The sequence below is a fragment of the Panicum hallii genome, chromosome 9, assembly GCF_002211085.1.
Source record: "Panicum hallii strain FIL2 chromosome 9, PHallii_v3.1, whole genome shotgun sequence".
Classification (NCBI taxonomy): domain Eukaryota; kingdom Viridiplantae; phylum Streptophyta; class Magnoliopsida; order Poales; family Poaceae; genus Panicum; species Panicum hallii.
Genome location: NC_038050.1, coordinates 65,147,310 through 65,165,280, shown reverse-complemented (window position 1 = coordinate 65,165,280; position 17,971 = coordinate 65,147,310). Strand labels below are relative to the sequence as shown.

General features: G+C 52.4%; 2 protein-coding genes across 6 annotated transcripts; one reads left to right on the top strand and one right to left on the bottom strand.

The window, feature by feature from the left end:
* Positions 1-5,065: 5,065 nt before the first annotated feature.
* Positions 5,066-10,209, bottom strand: LOC112876955 (protein SIEL). Of its 5 annotated transcripts, none has more exons than XM_025941141.1 (9): positions 9,648-10,209; positions 9,449-9,535; positions 8,900-9,133; positions 8,625-8,816; positions 7,562-7,702; positions 7,283-7,369; positions 6,649-7,094; positions 5,962-6,548; positions 5,066-5,847 (listed from the first exon to the last, which is right to left on the bottom strand). In XM_025941141.1, the coding sequence occupies exons 1-9, from the start codon at positions 10,026-10,028 to the stop codon at positions 5,642-5,644; spliced, it is 2,361 nt and encodes a 786-aa protein (XP_025796926.1). In that variant the 5' UTR covers positions 10,029-10,209; the 3' UTR covers positions 5,066-5,641. The 5 variants fall into 5 exon arrangements, with proteins under 5 accessions (XP_025796926.1, XP_025796925.1, XP_025796928.1 ...); XM_025941142.1 differs by having other exon boundaries at positions 5,686-5,847; positions 5,966-6,548; XM_025941140.1 differs by having other exon boundaries at positions 5,066-6,548; positions 9,648-10,208.
* A 1,698-nt stretch (positions 10,210-11,907) lies between these two features.
* On the top strand, positions 11,908-14,663 carry LOC112875794 (ABC transporter G family member 5-like). The gene has a single exon (XM_025939767.1). It carries the CDS (start codon positions 12,022-12,024, stop codon positions 14,392-14,394), a length of 2,373 nt encoding a protein of 790 aa, XP_025795552.1. The 5' UTR covers positions 11,908-12,021; the 3' UTR covers positions 14,395-14,663.
* Positions 14,664-17,971: the final 3,308 nt, after the last annotated feature.

Genomic DNA, 17,971 nt, shown 5'->3' with positions numbered 1-17,971 from the left:
ATCTTTTCGGGAAAGCGGACGTCAGCACAGCCAACCGGTCTCCTCCACGTCGCCCTGGAGAAAGCCGCTCCCCGGTGACGCCACACCAACCAATGGCGAGGAGCCACGTCATCCCGTGCGGGCCAGGCTGCTCGCTCTTCGCCTGCAGCAGGCACTGGCAGGCTGCGGCCGGAAAGTTCTTGGAAGCGCCCGCGCGCCGGGCGGCCGGGAGGCACGGAGCCGCATCGGTCGGGGCGAGACGTACGGCTTGCTTGCTGTTGCTGTGCCCGGGGTGGGGGGGGTGGGTTGCGGGGGCGCACGAAGATTCGCGGCAGCGCGGAGCGCGCTCACATGGCGCGCCGTGGCGTGCCGGATCGCGGCCGTGCGTGCGGCCTCGGCGCGCGCGCCCGCGGAACTCGCCCGCCCGGCGGAACTCGCCGTGCTACGGACGACGGGCAGCCCGCCGCAGATCTTGGGCTCTGGCGCGAGCGCGCGTCGCGACGCCGTTGCTGCGGGTTGCCATTAGCCTCTCTCCAACGCAAAACTCTAAATCGTTCTCTACCTTATATATAAAGAAGATTCCGTTCCCTATATACTCCAGTAGCGTTCTCTAAATGGTCCTCTAAAATAGAGAACGCTACAGGTTTCCTCTATATATAGAGATTCTCTCTCCTCTTCTCTATTTTTTCTTTACGTTTTAAATACTGGATTAAATAAAAATAAAATATGTCCATACCATTTGAGGTATGATAAATACGTACGTATAAAAATTTGGAACAAAATACGTTTCTAATATAGGGTTTAATATATAGAGAACGAGATTTAGAGAACGTTGTTGGAGAGAAATAAGATATAAAGGAGATAATCTTGTAGAGAAGTCTGTAAATAACGGATATAGAGAAGGATATAGATAACGACGGTATTCGGAGATAGTGTTACCTGTTGGGCGCTGCAGGCTGCAGTGCCGCGCACGGGCACCGAACGGGAATGGTGGCAGAGGACTGCGGCCACCACCACGGGGCCTCTAGGGGGACAAGGGCTGGTAGGGATCGGTGCTTCTCTGCTTTTCTCGGTACGGCGCGGTACAGGAGGAGATACTCCGAATCGTGTCCGCACTAGGGAGCGTGGCGGGTCCGCTCGTGGGCGCTTGTTGCCAGGGAGAACCGCACAAGCGACGGCCTCGGATGGGGGCGGATGGGTGGCGGGGCGCACGGCACGGGAGCCACCAACCAGTCGATGAGGGCACGGGGTCTCCTCGACGCGACAGTGCGAGGCCACTGGCTAGAAAAGGAAGGGTGGAGAGGGATGGCGCTCTGGCATCCATCCACCGATGGCTGCTTGATCGGAGCTCGTGATCCACCCACCCAACCAGCCCAACCCCCCGTGGATGAGCGAAAGCCGAAAGCGACCGTGAGGCATGCGAGCAGCAACCGCGACGAAAGCAAGGGCGCTCGTGCTGGAATCGGATGCGAACAATGGGAGGCGGTCGGCGAGGTTTCTACCGCAAGATTTGGCCGGCGCTTGGCTTGCTAAGAACGAAGCATCCAAAAATCTGGTGCTTGCCTTGTGTAGCCAGGCGGCATCTCAGCGTCTGGGAAGGATTATGAACACGCACTGCAGAACACACAAAAAATGGGACGCGTGTTACTGCGTGTGCTTAGCTAGCACGTCTCGGCACTACCTTCGTTTGAATCAAGCAAGCACTTACAAGTTCAAACAGGAGTATGTCCAAACTACATGTCATTTTCAGCTGTCACCACAGTTAAGCTCGGGCTCATCGCAAAGATCGCACGGCACTTGCATAAGAAACCAGCTTTGCCGTCTCAAGTACTTACTGTACCTTAAGATTACCGCCGCCGGAAGTCAAGTAGTACACCTAAACTGAACATGCCTCCGTGCCCAATACTCCAGTAGTCGCTGTCCACTGTCCAAGGCCAGAGCAATCCAAGCATACGCCACGCAGTACTAGGGAGCACTACTCGTACAATAAGTGAAGCGAAAGGGATCACGGAAATGTATTTTCTCTTTAATTTCCCAGGACTCTTGCCACAGCGCGACAGCTCGCCAGGCTAATGTGTCCGGCCAAGCTGCTGCCGCGCCCCTAGAAAAAAAAAAGAACTGCAACCGGTAGTAGCTTCGCAGCACCAGATGCTGCGTACAGACGGGTGTCACCTCGTCCCCTCATCGCCTCATCGGATCGCTCGCTCGCCAACCACTCCTACTTTTGTTTCGGCTGCCGCTACGAGCCAGGATCCTCTGACCAGTGTGCCACGCTAGGCGCCAACCCGAACCGCGACCTCACGCTTCGTCGCCGCCTCCGCGGAGGCCGGAGGAAGCACGGCGCGGCGCCGCCTCCTCGTCGGGTCTTCAACCCCGTCCCTCTCCGGCCACCGGGATTCAAGGCGGCGGACCGCGGCACCGGCTGCCAAGCCCGCAACCAGCTCACCGAAAGAGATTGGCCCGGGCAGTGATGATGTCTACGCGTGCGTCCCGGAGCTGATGGAAGGAGCGGCATGTCCACACGTCGCTTGCAACTGCATTGACATGGTGACTCGTGATAATGCAAGGCCGGAATTACCATGACCGTGAAGGAAGATGTGATCTGACTGATGTCCTGGTACTTTTCCCGTTCGTCATGGGAGCTGCGATTGTGAAGGAGGAAAAAAAATAACTCACCTTTCTTTACATTCACACAGTTTTGCTATTGCCACGCTGCTAGACGTATTGTTTCACGGTTTTGCTGCAATCCAATGGTTTCTAGTAGCGTGGAAATTCATAACAAAACCTGTTTTCTGAAAAAATATTTTTTCCTTCTGAAAATAAAATTATCCTTAATAAAGAAATAAAATATCATGCGGGAATTTCTTTTGTAGGAAAGTAAGCTCCTGGACTTGAACCAGAGAGTTTTTTCGGGAAAGGGAAAAAAGGGCAAGAAATAGCACAAGCAGGCCACCTAGTCAGTTCATCACTTTCTCGTTCTGCCCACTATGTGTGGCAGACAAAGCATTCTGGGCTGCAGGCCTATGTACAACTTCTGGCCCATGTTGTTTGCGTCCTTTGAGAATTCGATGAAAAAATATCCCTTACTTGGTCCTCGCAGTTTTGCATAAATTACGAAACACTTTTTTTTTTTCGAAACACACACTAGCAAATAGAGAATGATAATTTAGCACCAAGGAATTTGACGCTAAGCGAGAGTATATCCGGCTTGGTTTATCTGAAATGTGGGTATAGTTTCCAATGTTACGGAGTATGTGGGCATGCACCAAAACTTAACTATTTTTCCATGCCCGATTCAGTTTGGATTCTTTTGTTTCACGGCCGATTCAGTTCCGATTTGCACCGGTAAATATCTTGTTTTATAACGTAAAATGACCCATGTGGATGCCGGATGGATTAGCTATCCGTCCATGCTCGTAACCGAGATTAGATCTGCTCATCACCCCGTTCGGACTCTGGTCGCGGCGAGGCGTATAAGGCAAAGCCGCCCGCTCGTTCCGGCCAGAGCACGAGAACTCATCGTTAGCCGAGCAGGCGATCGGCCGGCCATCGTCTTCCGTGCGCACGTCCATGGCGCCGCGCGCGCTCCAGATGCTCACATGCTTCAGCATTGCTGTTCCCGTTCCACTCCCGGCCGGCGAGGAAGCGGCGCATGGGTCAGCCAAGAAGCGGCGGTGGAGCGGCGAGTTCAAACGGAAGATCATGGCGTCGGTGAGGCGGGAGCGGATCAGGGCCGTGAGGGAAGAGGAGGAGGAGGAGGAGGAGGAGGCGTGCGATGTCGACGACGTCGAGAAGCAGAGGACGCCGCAGCGCTTGCGACCGGCTCTAAAGAGGGGCAGGAGCCCTCGCGATCATGGAGCACCGGAGGCCATTGCCGCCGCCGTGGACGGCATCCGCAAGAGGACGGGCCTCAGGGTCCGCTTCGTCCTCCCAGCGGATCAGGAGACCAGCGCGGCGCCGGTGGAGCCGCCGCCGTTCCCGACAGGAGTGCTGGGCGAGCCGCCGGAGAGCTTCCGGCACTCGGGTCCGGAGATGACCGCCGCGTTCCTGGCGTCTGTCGCCGCCGACGCGGGCAGCGCCGCCACGCCGGTCGGCCATGAGCTAGTGGCCCGCTGGACGGAGAGGAAGGAGGCCTGCTCGCGCCGCCTGAGCTACCTCAGGGACTACTGCCCCTTTCAAAGTGAGGAGGACGAGGAGAGCGCGCCGGAGACGGCGACGACGCTACCGGCGGAGCCCGATCAAGCGGACAACTGCACCTTTAAAAGGGAGGAGGACGAGGAGAGCGCGCCGGAGACGGCGACGACCCTACCGGCGGAGCCCGATCACGCGGAGGCGCTGCCGCGGGTGAAGACCGGGCTGGCGTTCGACAGCCCGGAGGCTGAGGCCGAGTTCGTGAAGGCGATCCGTGCGAGGTACCACCTGCTCAGTGCTCAAGGACCACTTCATATCCCGCTATGCGTACGAGAGGAGCCGCGCGACCTGTACTTGATGCGACGGGCCGGGAGAGCCTGATGGCCGCCGCCCGCCGGAGAAGGAAGGCCCAGCGGCTGTCCGGCAACTGAAAGCTTCGTGCAAGTGCATGCGGAGTTGCCTTTTCCCGTGGATGGGAAGCGGGAGGCCAGTGCGTCCGGTGCAGTGTCCGCTCCATCTCAGCGAAGTTTCTTCCGCGCGGCAGGCGGAAATCTCGTCTTAGATTAGTTCTTAGCTTAGTTCTTCAGGGCTAGCAACTGGCAAGCCTGCTAGGGTTTTTGTTTCTTTCTTTCTTTATCTTCAAATTCAATTGTAAATCTTAGCACAGTCCGAGATGCAGAAGTTTGTAAAATGGTGTAGTACTAAAGGCAATGGATCAAACTCAGATGAGTAGTCAGAGAATTGACTTCGTTTGTTTCATGCATGATATGATTCTTTGTAGACAGTGGTAGACGTGAGCAAGCTAATTTGTCTACTGTTTCATTTTTCGAATCAACCGTCTCTCACATTTCAGTTTGCATCATGGTTCGTGCACGATGGGAGTTTGATTCATCAGCGAGAAGTTTGACTATTTTGGTTGGCAAAACAACAATCAGCTTATCGATAGACGCACATCTCAGGGCCATGACAGCGATCTCTCAATAATCTGGACATGATCCTAAGTGAAGTGCACAAATTAAAACCTATACTAGGAAGAACTAGCAAAGTACACTGGCCTATATATCACGAGTATGGTAAGAACATTGACTGTACTGAGCAATTCCAATCGAGCAGGCGGCTCAATAATCTTGTCCGTCACAGTACAGCAGGTTAAGCTGGGCCTTCTCCATCATCAGGCTCACAGTCCGTACAAACTCCAATCGCTTCAACACGATTGCAAACCATTTGCACCTCCAAACTATACATAAGGTTATGACACGTGGCACATCTGCTTTGATGCTGCTACTGCTACAAAAATCTCAGCACAAAAGAAACCTTTTCTCAGAAATCCTGGATGACTTGAGGCGAGGATTTTCCAAGTCACTTGCCTCGTCCATCCACATCGAACATGAGTAATTCAATGGATATCATGATACTCTTATTTCTGGCCTCCTGTTACAATCCACCTTTTGCATTGTGAGAGCATGCGAACCATCCACGATACTGGAGAAAAGTGTTGAAGATGATGCGCATATGATGAGCACTAGTTTCATCACCTTTGCCCAGTACTGACAAAATAAACATCCAGTTCATCAGAGAGTTGGACAAAACAATCAGTCGGTCCTCCATGTCCTCCCTGGTTGATGCTGATACCATATGAACACTCCATTAGCAGACATACCCTTAGGACAAATGAATGCGCCATTGGAGTAGCATCAAGTGGAACAACCATAGAGCCGTTCTTCAGCTCCTCATTACCTTCAAAAGAGGAAAACTCTAAGAAGGCATGTTGCACGGACTCACCAACGCTCATGCGGAACCACAATCTATGATGACTAGATATGTTCCACAGAGATATGTTAAAACTGATACCTACTGGTAATCCACAAATGTATGATAGTGGATTCTCAGAACTGTTATCACAAACTTGCAACACAGCACTTATCTCTTTAAGCATTCCAAAATCTCTTGTTGGTTTTACACGGAAGAGTTCAAACAAAGTGTGAATGTTGCCGATCAGAGTATCGCCAATAGGATTGGCATCAAAGGCTTTCTTAATTTCCCTGCTGAAGTCAGAGAGCTCACAGGACCCATCAGCGCACAGACCTTCTAGGCGACTAATAATCCAAAGCAACTCACCTAGAACTACCTTTGAACAAGCTCCGATCTTTGACAATCCAAATAAATTAGCTAACAAAGAAAGCTCCAACACTTGAACCTCTAATTCTCCATTTAATCCAGCATAACAGTATTCCAGCCTTCTTATGGATATATTCAACTTCTCCAGTAAAATAGCAAGTGATGTTAAGCCAAAAGTATAAGAATTATCCAATTTAATCAACTGCCATATTTCAACAATCAAGTGTATTGCATGAAGATAATCGCATAGAAAGCTTGAGAATGCACCAATTGATCCAGAAGAATTTTCAGTCAATACTTTTAGCTCTTCTTTGCATGTTCTGCAATCAAGAAAGTTCAAAGTCACTTGAAATATACTCAAAATACTTAACACATATATTGGCTGCATGCTAAAGTAAAAAAAGGAGGAGTCATTGATACCTCAAAATAGTTTTGGCTTCAAAAATATCGCTTGACATTTTCATAGTCCAGGCTCCTTCAACAGTTTGTAGTATGGATTCCATGGATTGCAATACCCTATCTAGATACTTAGCTGCCTTTGCAGTATTTTCTATTTTGACACCAACTTCCACAGTTTCAACTTTGCAGCTTTCAGATTCTCCAAACTCTGTAGATATTGGTCTGTTTCCCCAAAATGGCATTCCACCTTTATGACACAAGTAGGATAAAATCGAATCCTGATTAACCTCTTCTCCGAGTGCAGACGAAACCTTCTCCAATAGGGAAATTGCATGTGAGAAGATAATTGAAGGTATGTCCAACTTCTTGTGCTTATCATCAGAAAAAGGTGCTGAGATTGACACTATCAACAATGCTTTGATCCTAGGTTTGTCCAAGATAAGCTCTCCGTCAGATGCCATTGTGATCTAAGACATGCAGATAAAGTAACATTAGAAAAATAGGCATAATAAAAGAATGCAAAAAATATAACTAGACAGTGATAACTGAATGCAAAAACAAACTTATGAATTGAAATACAGAGAGGTACAACTAGCAGCATAATTCTCAGATGGCATGAATGTAAACAAAACAGGAATTAGGAAATTGAGAATACCTCTTTGGCCAAATGTTTAGCTATGTTAGCTGAAAAGCTCCCATGATTCTTACCAATAGAAAAAAGAATACCATATATGTCTTGTTCCTGCAAGAAATAAATAAATAAATACAGTTGAACTATATGGACGATAAGAGTGAACTCTTATGTCAAATAAAGCCATATACTCAACCCATTTAGAGTAATAGAGTGAATATTCTACATGATGACCTATGACACAAATTTAAGAGATAGCAAGAGTTGTGATGATTGTTCAGCATAGGTATGAGACTAACATACCTCAGGATTTTTCTCCAAACTTGTAATGAGACCATCAAGTGCAGATTTGAACATTTGAAGTTTGGGCAGGTTGACTAACCCAAGGATCTTGTGTGCTGCATTTCGAATTGAGGCATTGGCATCAACCAGCAAGCCAAGAAACTACAAAAGCAAATACATACATAAGATTGCCAAATTTTACTAGCATTTAGAAAACAGCAAATATTCATCTAGATTACTACATTTGATTATTTAGAAGATCTTTTTAAACACATGCAAATCTAGTTACAAGTCATTCAGACTTCAGAGGGAGGACTCTTAACAAAAATAGGACTTAAAACTGCTTGATCTTTGGTTATGCATGTCCTCATTTACTTCAAAAACTAGACCTAAGATTGCTCTGAGGCAATGAATGCACAAAAATTTGGAAAATATGGACCCACCACTTATACAAACTACAAAATTGAACTGCTTTGCTTCAAAATTGTTCATGAATGTTTCATGTGGATTGTGGTCAAGTTCATTATCCTTGCATGTATGATAGTAGTCTGCAGAACATTGTACAAATTTAACTGGTCAGATCACTGTCAATTAAGATTCCTCCCAATAACATTCCAGCCAGTACTCATCCTTCAAGACACTGGTACTGGCTTTAGTAGCTCTGGTTACCACAGATTTCCCTACAGTTACGACAAAAGAACACTGTTTTCAGAATAATAAGAATGTGTGATCAGTAGAGCATGTTAAAACAAGCATGGCCATTTTGTTAACACACTCATAGATTTGTGAAAGGAAAACTGTTGGCTACTGGCAATAACTTTGCTGAGGACCCTGACAGATAACTATGTGATCAATATATTTATCAATGGAAAGACAGTGACCTTAAGTCCTTAATAGCAGTTCTCCATTTTATCCAACAAATTGCAATATTGTTGTAAGTCATATCCATAAATAGAGTAAGAAGTACCAGGTAGTCACTGATTTAAAGAATTTCCATGGGACTAATATAATAGCAAAGCCGCAAAAAAAACAAAAATCATATATATCTTGATTACACTTGGCAACCTATGTTCATAGTTAATACCATATGCATGTGCTTCTCTTGCATACTCAAATATCCATATGTTGCCATATGAAATAGTGCTTGCAAAGTCTGCAGCCTAACTGCTTCTGTATCATCATTCATCATGTCCATCAACAAGTCCAAGGCTTTCTCCGCATACTGACTAGAAAACTTTGCCAGTGCTCCCAATGATGTACAGGCAGCTGTTCGCACCTGTAATACAGAAACAACAATAAAAGAAAAAGAAAACTATTGCTGTGTTAAGAGAAATCATGGTAGAAGAGAAATGAACGAACCTGGTAAAACTCATCTTCAATTCCATGGGCAAAAATGCCAGCAGCACAGGGAATTTTTAACTTAGGAGGTAACTTTTGCCCGTTGATGATACAACCACTCATAGTGTCAGTTTTTATAACCTTCTTAGACAGCGACTGAAGTAATACATCCTCGGAAACTTGTTGCATTTTACCAAGGGTACCAAATGCTTCAATTCTCACTTTTGTGCACATGTCCCTAGCCATAGAGCTAAGCTGAATAGACAAGCACCCAAAGAGAAAGGAAGTGATAAGCATTACAGAAAAATAGAACATGCTATTTACAGATATGAAGTGTGATATTTCAAACTAGAGTACAATATCAACCCTTAATTCAGGATAGACACTATGGATTTTGGGTGATGAGAATTAATGGTAACCAGTGGGAAACAAAAGTCTAACAAGTAAATACAAAAACATCAAATGCTGTCGAAAGTCAGAACCATCTCAACGTAATTATCCGAGAGCCCTTATTCTTTTTGCCATCCAATCCTAGTGTAGTGCAAATCTGTAATGTGTGGTGAACCATACCTGTAGGAAAATCAAGTCCATGAGGTCACCATGGCCCTTGGCATCGACATCCGTTCTCGCAGCAAACTTCTGAGCACATAGGCCTACCTATCCATCGCAGGAGGAGATTTATTACCTCAACACCTCAAATTTGAAAGTCATTTAACCCCACCAAAACATACAAGCACAACAAAGTACCAACAAAATGACAACACCTCACCAATCGCACGACGGCCAGCCTGACGCCCTCGTCGTCATCCCTCATGAGCTCCACCGCGCATTCGTAGCAGCAGTCCGCAATCCTTGCCCCGACACCGCAGCCGGCGTCCACCTTCTCGAGGACCGCGGCGAGGCCGCGGAGCGCCTCGGCCCGCGCCAGAGGGTAGATTCCTCCGGCCATCATGAAGAGAGATCGGACCTCCGCCTCGGGGTACGGAGCCGAGTCTCTGGGCGCGGGCGGCTCCGCCGCAACCCTAGGCCGCTTGGTGATGGACGGACTGGGATCGGAGAAGCGCTCGTCGATGGGGCCAGGGTGTTTTCGAGCGGAGGAGGAGGAGGCGGCGGCGGAGTGGGCGGAGGAGAGGAGGTGCGGGTCGCCCATGGGATTGGGACTTGGAAGGCTGTGGTGGAGGCCGGAGAGGAGCGTAGGCAGTGAGCACCGGCGGGGAAGTGGGGAACGGCGGGTGCCGCGCGGTGGGGTTTTGGAGGGGAGACGACGGGGAAGAGACCAGAGACGTTTGAGATGGGCTGTTTCGTGTTGGTCATCACGGGCTGGAGGCCGGGTCTGGAATTGGTCGGTTTGTGGCCCACCTTAACTAGCTGTTCTCTTTTTTGGTTCCTCGAAAACAAACCTGGTTTCCCGTGGACTTGGAGTATTGCCTCCTCTCTGATTTTCTTGAGGTGGATCAGTGGATGAAAACATGAACTGGACATGTAAATTCGGGATTCTTTCTGTTCCAACTTTCAACTAGTATAAGATGAACCATTACCGAAATTGACCGAACTCGACTCTTGAATAGATTCAAGTCCATCGATTTTTTTTTTGAAACACTCGTATATTTTCCCCGTGGTCAAAAGTACACGGTGGAAGCTTGGAACAGTTATTTATTCATCTGGAAAAAAACGAAGTTTTATCTTTTTAGCTCGTCAGAAACAGCCCGAATTGTAAAAGAACTCTGCAAAGTAGAGTAGATGGTGTTGGTCAGCTTATGGTTGACTTGGTTAGCACTGCTCGTCAGGCCATTCCTTTCGCTTTCACAAGAAGTTTTGGTCAGAATATGATCGTAACAGGTTGCTCGAAAAGCATCCAGAAAATAGCATGGGAACATGCCCATGAATCCTGATTCCATCCCCTTTTTCTTTCATCACGAACTGCATTCTTAATTACCTGCATACACAAACTCTGGATTTTGTTTCCTCCGTGCATCTGCCGTGAATGATGAAGAAAAGCGACCTGTCCGGTCAGTGAGTATGCGGCTGGTAAGACCTGGAGCGTTGGGATGCCGATGGGTAGATGGCGATTTGTTCACCGCCTCCGGGCGCTCGCCTACGTGAAGAGCGGTGCAACAAGAAACGAGACTCGCAGGCTTGGCGGACCGCGATTTCGGACGAGAGCGGCTGCCCATACGTGGTGTTGTTGTTTAATAAGATTCCGAAGTCACGTACTAGGTTAGACAAGACATTGACGTGCCGGGCAGCTTGCACCCAAGACCTAACTGCGTTGTTAAAAGCGTGAGAAAAACAAAGGAGAGTCAATTTCCAGAGTCCGTACGGTCTGGATAATATTATCGTGTCACATAACACGGTGGATGATCTGATTCTGTAAGGTAAGTAGCTAAGATTAGCTCAACATCATGTGCTAGAAGCATGCTCCCATCTCCAGGAAACAATTAATGGAAAAACAGTCTAAGAATGATTTGAAAATGACATGAACAGCCCTTCATTCGATCGAGAGAGTGAATTACCGAACAATCCAATGATCCAGTGGTGTGCTGCTCTGAAACAAGAGTGATTTCAGTCTGTTTCGTCGTCCCCTGCTACATCCCATGGCTTTGGCCAACCCATGACACCACTGCCCCCAACCCTCCATGCATTCTTTGGCATACTTTTGCGTAGCCCGGCGCTGTTACGCTTGGTGTTAGCTGCCCATTTGGTGGGCTCTGGCTGGGCGGCGCTGAACCACCCGGAGCGCCATCCCTTGCGCGCACGCTCAGGGTGGGGGGAGCTCCACCCACCGCACCCACCGCCTTGACCCCGCTCCTAAACCCAAGCTAACCCTCCGTCTCCTTCGTTCCCCCGCACCCGTGGCCGCGGCAACTCACTTAACCGATTCCAACTAACAGCAAGAAAACCCGGCGCGGGGGCAGCCGGCAGCTAGCCAATCCCCCAGCACCAACCCGGCGCCGCTTTTGACTGCTCCAGTGAGGAGCTATAAGAATGGTTACTCGTGTGATCCCCGGAGTCCAAGCCAACGCCGAGAACCCCCCCTCTCTGTGTGTCTCTCTCTTTCTCTCACTCACCGCGGCTGGCAGCGAGGCGGGGGTGTACAGGGGAGCGGGACCTGCCGGCCGGTGAGGGGGAGCGCGGCGTCGGCGATGTCGCGGTTCGTGGACAAGCTGCCGTTCTTTGACCGGAGGTCGTCGCCGATGGAGGAGGCCGAGGACATCCCGCGGAACGGCCTCCTGCACGTGCACCACCACCAGCAGCAGCAGCCGCACCACCACAGCGGCCTGCTCATGCAGCCGCAGCCGTCGCCGCCGACGAAGCAGTCGTCGTTCACGCTCGCGCAGCTGCTGAAGCGCGTCAACGAGGCGCGCAGCGACGCGTCGTCGCCCACGTCCTCGCCCACGCATTCGCACTACACCATCGAGCTGGGCGGATCCGTGCCGGGGTCCACCGGCAGCGACCTGAGCGAGCACATGCACGGCGGCGGAGGGGGCGGGCCGCTGCTGCCGTTCGTGCTCAAGTTCACGGACCTCACGTACAGCGTCAAGCAGCGGAAGAAGGGCTCGTGCCTGCCGGCGCTGCCGTTCGGCCGCGCGGGCGGGGAGACGGCCGAGCCCGAGGTGCCCAGGATGAAGACGCTGCTGGACAACATCTCCGGCGAGGCGCGGGAGGGCGAGATCATGGCGGTGCTCGGCGCCAGCGGCTCCGGCAAGAGCACGCTCATCGACGCGCTCGCCAACCGCATCGTCAAGGAGAGCCTCCACGGCTCCGTCACGCTCAACGGCGAGTCGCTCGACAGCAACCTGCTCAAGGTCATCTCCGCGTACGTCATGCAGGACGACCTCCTGTACCCGATGCTCACCGTCGAGGAGACGCTCATGTTCGCCGCCGAGTTCCGCCTCCCGCGCTCCCTCCCCACCAAGGAGAAGAAGAAGCGCGTGCAGGCGCTCATCGACCAGCTCGGCCTGCGCAACGCGGCCAACACCATCATCGGCGACGAGGGCCACCGCGGCGTGTCGGGCGGGGAGCGCCGGCGCGTGTCCATCGGCGTGGACATCATCCACGACCCCATCGTACTGTTCCTCGACGAGCCCACCTCCGGGCTCGACTCCACTAGCGCCTTCATGGTGGTCAAGGTGCTGCAGCGCATCGCGCAGAGCGGCAGCGTGGTGGTCATGTCCATCCACCAGCCGAGCTACCGCATCCTCGGCCTCCTCGACAGCCTGCTGTTCCTCTCCCGCGGCCAGACCGTGTACTACGGCCCACCGGGCGCGCTGCCGTCCTTCTTCGACGACTTCGGCAAGCCCATCCCGGGCAACGAGAACCCGACGGAGTTCGCGCTCGACCTCATCAGGGAGCTGGAGACCATGCCGGACGGGGCCAGGGACCTCGTCGAGCACAACAAGAAGTGGCAGATGCGCATGGCGCCCAAGATGAAGCACCACGACGGGAAGCCGTCGCTGTCCCTGAAGGAGGCCATCAGCGCCAGCATCTCGCGCGGGAAGCTCGTGTCCGGCGCGACCGACGGGTCCGTGTCGGTGCCCTCGGGGGAGTCGGCGCCGGCGGCCGCGGTGTCCAAGTTCGCGAACCCGTTCTGGGTCGAGATGGGCGTCCTGACCCGCCGCGCGTTCATCAACACGAAGCGCACGCCGGAGATCTTCATCATCCGCCTGGCCGCCGTGCTGGTCACGGGGTTCATCCTGGCGACCATCTTCTGGCGCCTGGACGACTCCCCCAAGGGCGTGCAGGAGCGGCTGGGCTTCTTCGCCATCGCCATGTCCACCATGTTCTACACCTGCTCCGACGCGCTCCCGGTGTTCCTGAACGAGCGCTACATCTTCCTCCGGGAGACGGCCTACAACGCGTACCGGCGGTCCTCGTACGTGCTCTCCCACACCATCGTCGGCTTCCCGTCCCTGATCGTGCTCTCCTTCGCGTTCGCGCTCACGACCTTCTTCGCCGTGGGCCTGGCTGGCGGCGCCGAGGGCTTCTTCTTCTTCGTGGCGATCGTGCTGGCGTCCTTCTGGGCCGGGTCCGGGTTCGCGACGTTCCTCTCCGGCGTGGTGACCAACGTGATGCTGGGGTACCCCGTGGTGGTGTCGACGCTGGCCTACTTCCTCCTCTTCAGCGGCTTCTTCATCAACCGCGACCGCATCCCGCGGTACTGGATCTGGTTCCACTACCTGTCGCTGGTCAAGTACCCGTACGAGGCGGTGATGCAGAACGAGTTCAGCGACCCGGCGCGGTGCTTCGTGCGCGGCGTGCAGATGTTCGACAACACGCCGCTGGCCGCGCTGCCGGCGGCGCTCAAGGTGCGGGTGCTGCGCGCCATGAGCCAGTCGCTGGGGGTGGACATCGGGACGGCGACGTGCATCACGACGGGGCCCGACTTCCTGGCGCAGCAGGCCGTCACGGACCTCACCAAGTGGGACTGCCTCTGGATCACCGTCGCGTGGGGGTTCCTCTTCCGGATCCTCTTCTACGTCTCGCTGCTGCTCGGGAGCAGGAACAAGAGGAGGTGATGCGGCTCTGCTTTCGCGGCTGGTGCCATGCATGGCGATCGGTATGTGCGTGCATGGCCGGGGCTGCTGGTCCCTCCGCCTTGAATTTCTTCTTGGGAATTTATCCCGATTTTCTGATCGACCGCATGTGATTAGTATGGGACGGGAGCTGTGTATCGCGTGTAAATTTGCTTGTAAGTTGTAAGTTCTTATGGCAAGTTCAAATTGTAATTCGATCATATTTATGCGATGGTTCCCCTTTTTGGGGGGCTTTGTGTTTCATTCGATCATATTTCTGTTTCAAATTGTAAAATCCTTGATCTGTTCGTTTTGCCGTTGTCGGAAATAGGAAATCCACTCGGATCCCGATTCATCCTAGCCAAACATCCGAGCCACTAGATCGAAATCCCAAAAGACCAATCCACACCCAAACCAACGTAGCGTCCCGTTAATGGCAGCTGCCGCAGATGTCAACGGCGGTGGCCTCCGAGGCGGGGCACGCCACCGGCATCTCCTCCGCCATCAGGAACAACCACGGCAGGGGCCCGGAAAAAGGCGGGGAAGAAGCAGCCACAGGACCCCTTTGCGTCGAGCTACGGCCAGGTGACCTTCAAGCAGGTGCCCGCCGCCGCGGGGTCGTGCACAGAAGTAGGCGACCTCGGCGAGGCGGCGGCGGGCCAATCCGTCGTCCTCTTCGGCACGGTGCTTCATGCCGTCAGTTTTTTCGGCCTAAGCTATCAGATCAAACTGGAGGATGCAACGCGAGACGATGGAGAATCTGGGAAGGCTGAACGAGTATATGCCGTGTGTGCCGTGTTAGGAGTTAGAGAACGGGCGGTGTTGGCGGCCGAGGGTTTCCAACCGTACTAAAACTTTAATTGACCGCATGTGATTAGTATGGGACGGGAGTTGTGTATCGCGGGTAAATTTGCCTGTCAGTCGTAAGTTTTCATGCCAACATCAAATTGTAATTTGATCATATTTAAACGGTGGTTTCCCTTTTTGGGGAGGCTTTGTGTTTCATTTGGTCAATCTGCTGCACTCCATACAATAACTTCACTCGTACGCCTAGCAGATCAAATAGTTGATCTTATCATAGCTCTTGCCAAGCTCATTCGCACCGATGCCATTTCTTGTAATAAGAATGCTCATAGCTCCCTATGTCATGCTTGCCAACTTGATCGTCATGTTCGCTTACCTTTTCCTTCCTCACACTCTTGAGCTAGTCGCAATTTTGATATGGTCCATTGTGACCTATGGACGTCACCCATCGCCAGTGTCTCGGGTTACAAATATTACCTTGTCGACAATTGCTCTCACTTTCTCTAGACTTTCCCCCTCCGCTTAAAGTCCAACACTTTCCCTATTCTTTCTAACTTTTTTAGCTATGTTCGCACTCAGTTTAACACTACCGTTCGGAGTGTCCAGTGTGACAACGGTCGCGAGTTTGACAACGCCAATGCTCGTCACTTCTTCCTCCTTCATGGTGTTGCCCTTTGCATGTCGTGTCCATACACTTCCCAGCAAAATGGCAAGGCCGAGCGCGTAATTCGCACAACCAATGATGTGCTTCGCACCCTCCTATTCCAAGCTGCCATGCCCCCCTCCTACTGGGTTGAGGCCCTCCATGCTGCTACTTACCTTTTAAACCGCCTCCCGACCAAAACCCTCAACCTCACCACACCTTTTTTTCTCTCCACGGCACCGAGCCAACCTACACCCACCTGCGTGTCTTTGGCTGCCGCTGCTATCCCAACCTTTCCTCTACCGCCGCACACAAGCTTGCACCCCGCTCCTCATTATGCGTCTTCCTTGGGTACTCCGATGAACACAAAGGCTACCGTTGTCTCGACCTGTCCAGCCATCGGGTCCTCATCTCTCGTCACGTAACATTCGACGAGTCCTCCTTCCCGTTCGCGGAGCAATTCACAACCCCCTCTACTTGGTTTGATGACTATGCCTTCTTAGATGAGCACGAAGTTGTGGCCCCTCCTATTAACATATTGCAGGTAACGCCGGTGCCGCCCGCACGCCATGTGCGGTCGATGTCGCTACACCCGCCACGCACTAGAGGCCCGCGCGTGGGAGCTAGCGGCGCCTGTCCGCCAGGGCCGCCTCCTGGCTTCCCGCCTCGTGAGGCCCCTGGCGCACCCCCGACTGGCTACGGCGCGTCCCCGACAGGTGGCCGCGGCGCACCCCCGACCGGTGGCGGCGACGCACCCCCGACCAGCCCTGGCGCGTCCCCAACTGGCTGCGGCGCACCCCCAACTGGTTGCGGGGCGCCCCCGATTGGTTGCGGCGCGTCCCTGATCGGCCCCGGCACGTCCACGACTAGCCACAGTACGCCCGTCCCCGTGCGCATCTGGCCCTCCGGCTTTTCACCGCCTGGTCGTTTGCCAGCCAAGGCCGTCCTAATCATGCCTGTGGCCAATGAGCATCAGATAAACACCCGTGGCAAGACTGATTTTCGTCAGCCCCGTCTCAACCTTCAGACGATCGTTGTTTCTCCAGTGCCAACCTCCATTCGCTCCACTCTCAGTGATCCCAACTGGCGTACGATGATGACACAGGAGTTCGAGGCCCTGCAGGCCAACGACACTTGGAGTCTGGTTCCTTGCCCTCATGGCGTCAGCATTGTCACTGGCAGGTAGGTTTTTCGTCACAAGCTTCATCCGGATAGCTCTCTTGACAGGTACAAGGCTCGCTGGGTCCTTCGCGGTTTCACTCAGCACCCCCGCATTGATTATGACGAGACTTTCAGCCATGTCGCCAAGCCCACAATTGTCCGCACCGTTCTCACACTGGCGCTTTCTCAGCAGTGGCCGGTCCATCAACTCGATGTCAAGAATGCCTTCCTCCATGGTACTCTCACTGAGACAATTTATTGCGTACGACCCTCCGGATTTGCTGACTCCTCGCTTCCAGATCATGTCTGCCGCTTGAACAAGTCTTTGTATGGCCTGAAACAAGCACCCCGAGCCTGGTACAGTCGCTTTGCTGACTACATCCTCTCCATTGGGTTCACTGAATCCAAGGCCGACACCTCCTTGTTCCTTTTTCGATCTGGTTCTGAGACGGCTTACCTACTCCTGTACGTGGATGACATTGTACTCACAGCCTCCTCAGACCATCTCCTTCGTCGTATCATCGACTCTCTTCAGCATGAGTTCGCCATGAAGGACATGGGACACCTTCATCACTTTCTTGGGATCTCCGTCACTCACAGCTCTGCCGGTTTGTTTCTCTCCCAGTGTCAGTGCATACTCGACATTTTGGAGCGTGCCGGGATGCAAGATTGTAAACCTTGCTCGACACCAGTTGACACCTGCTCAAAGCTCTAGTATGGCCGGAGCTCGACTCCAGTGGATGACCCGACTAATTATCGCAGCCTGGCCGGAGCTCTACAGTATCTCACCTTCACACGGCCTGACATTGCCTTCGCCGTTCAGCAGGTCTGTCTGCTCATGCATGATCCCCGAGCACCTCATCTTCTTGCAGTGAAGTGCATTCTTCGGTATCTCATAGGTACCTTGGATCACGGCCTTCAGCTTCATCCCACCTCTCCGGTTGCTCTAGTTGTCTACACTGATGCTGACTG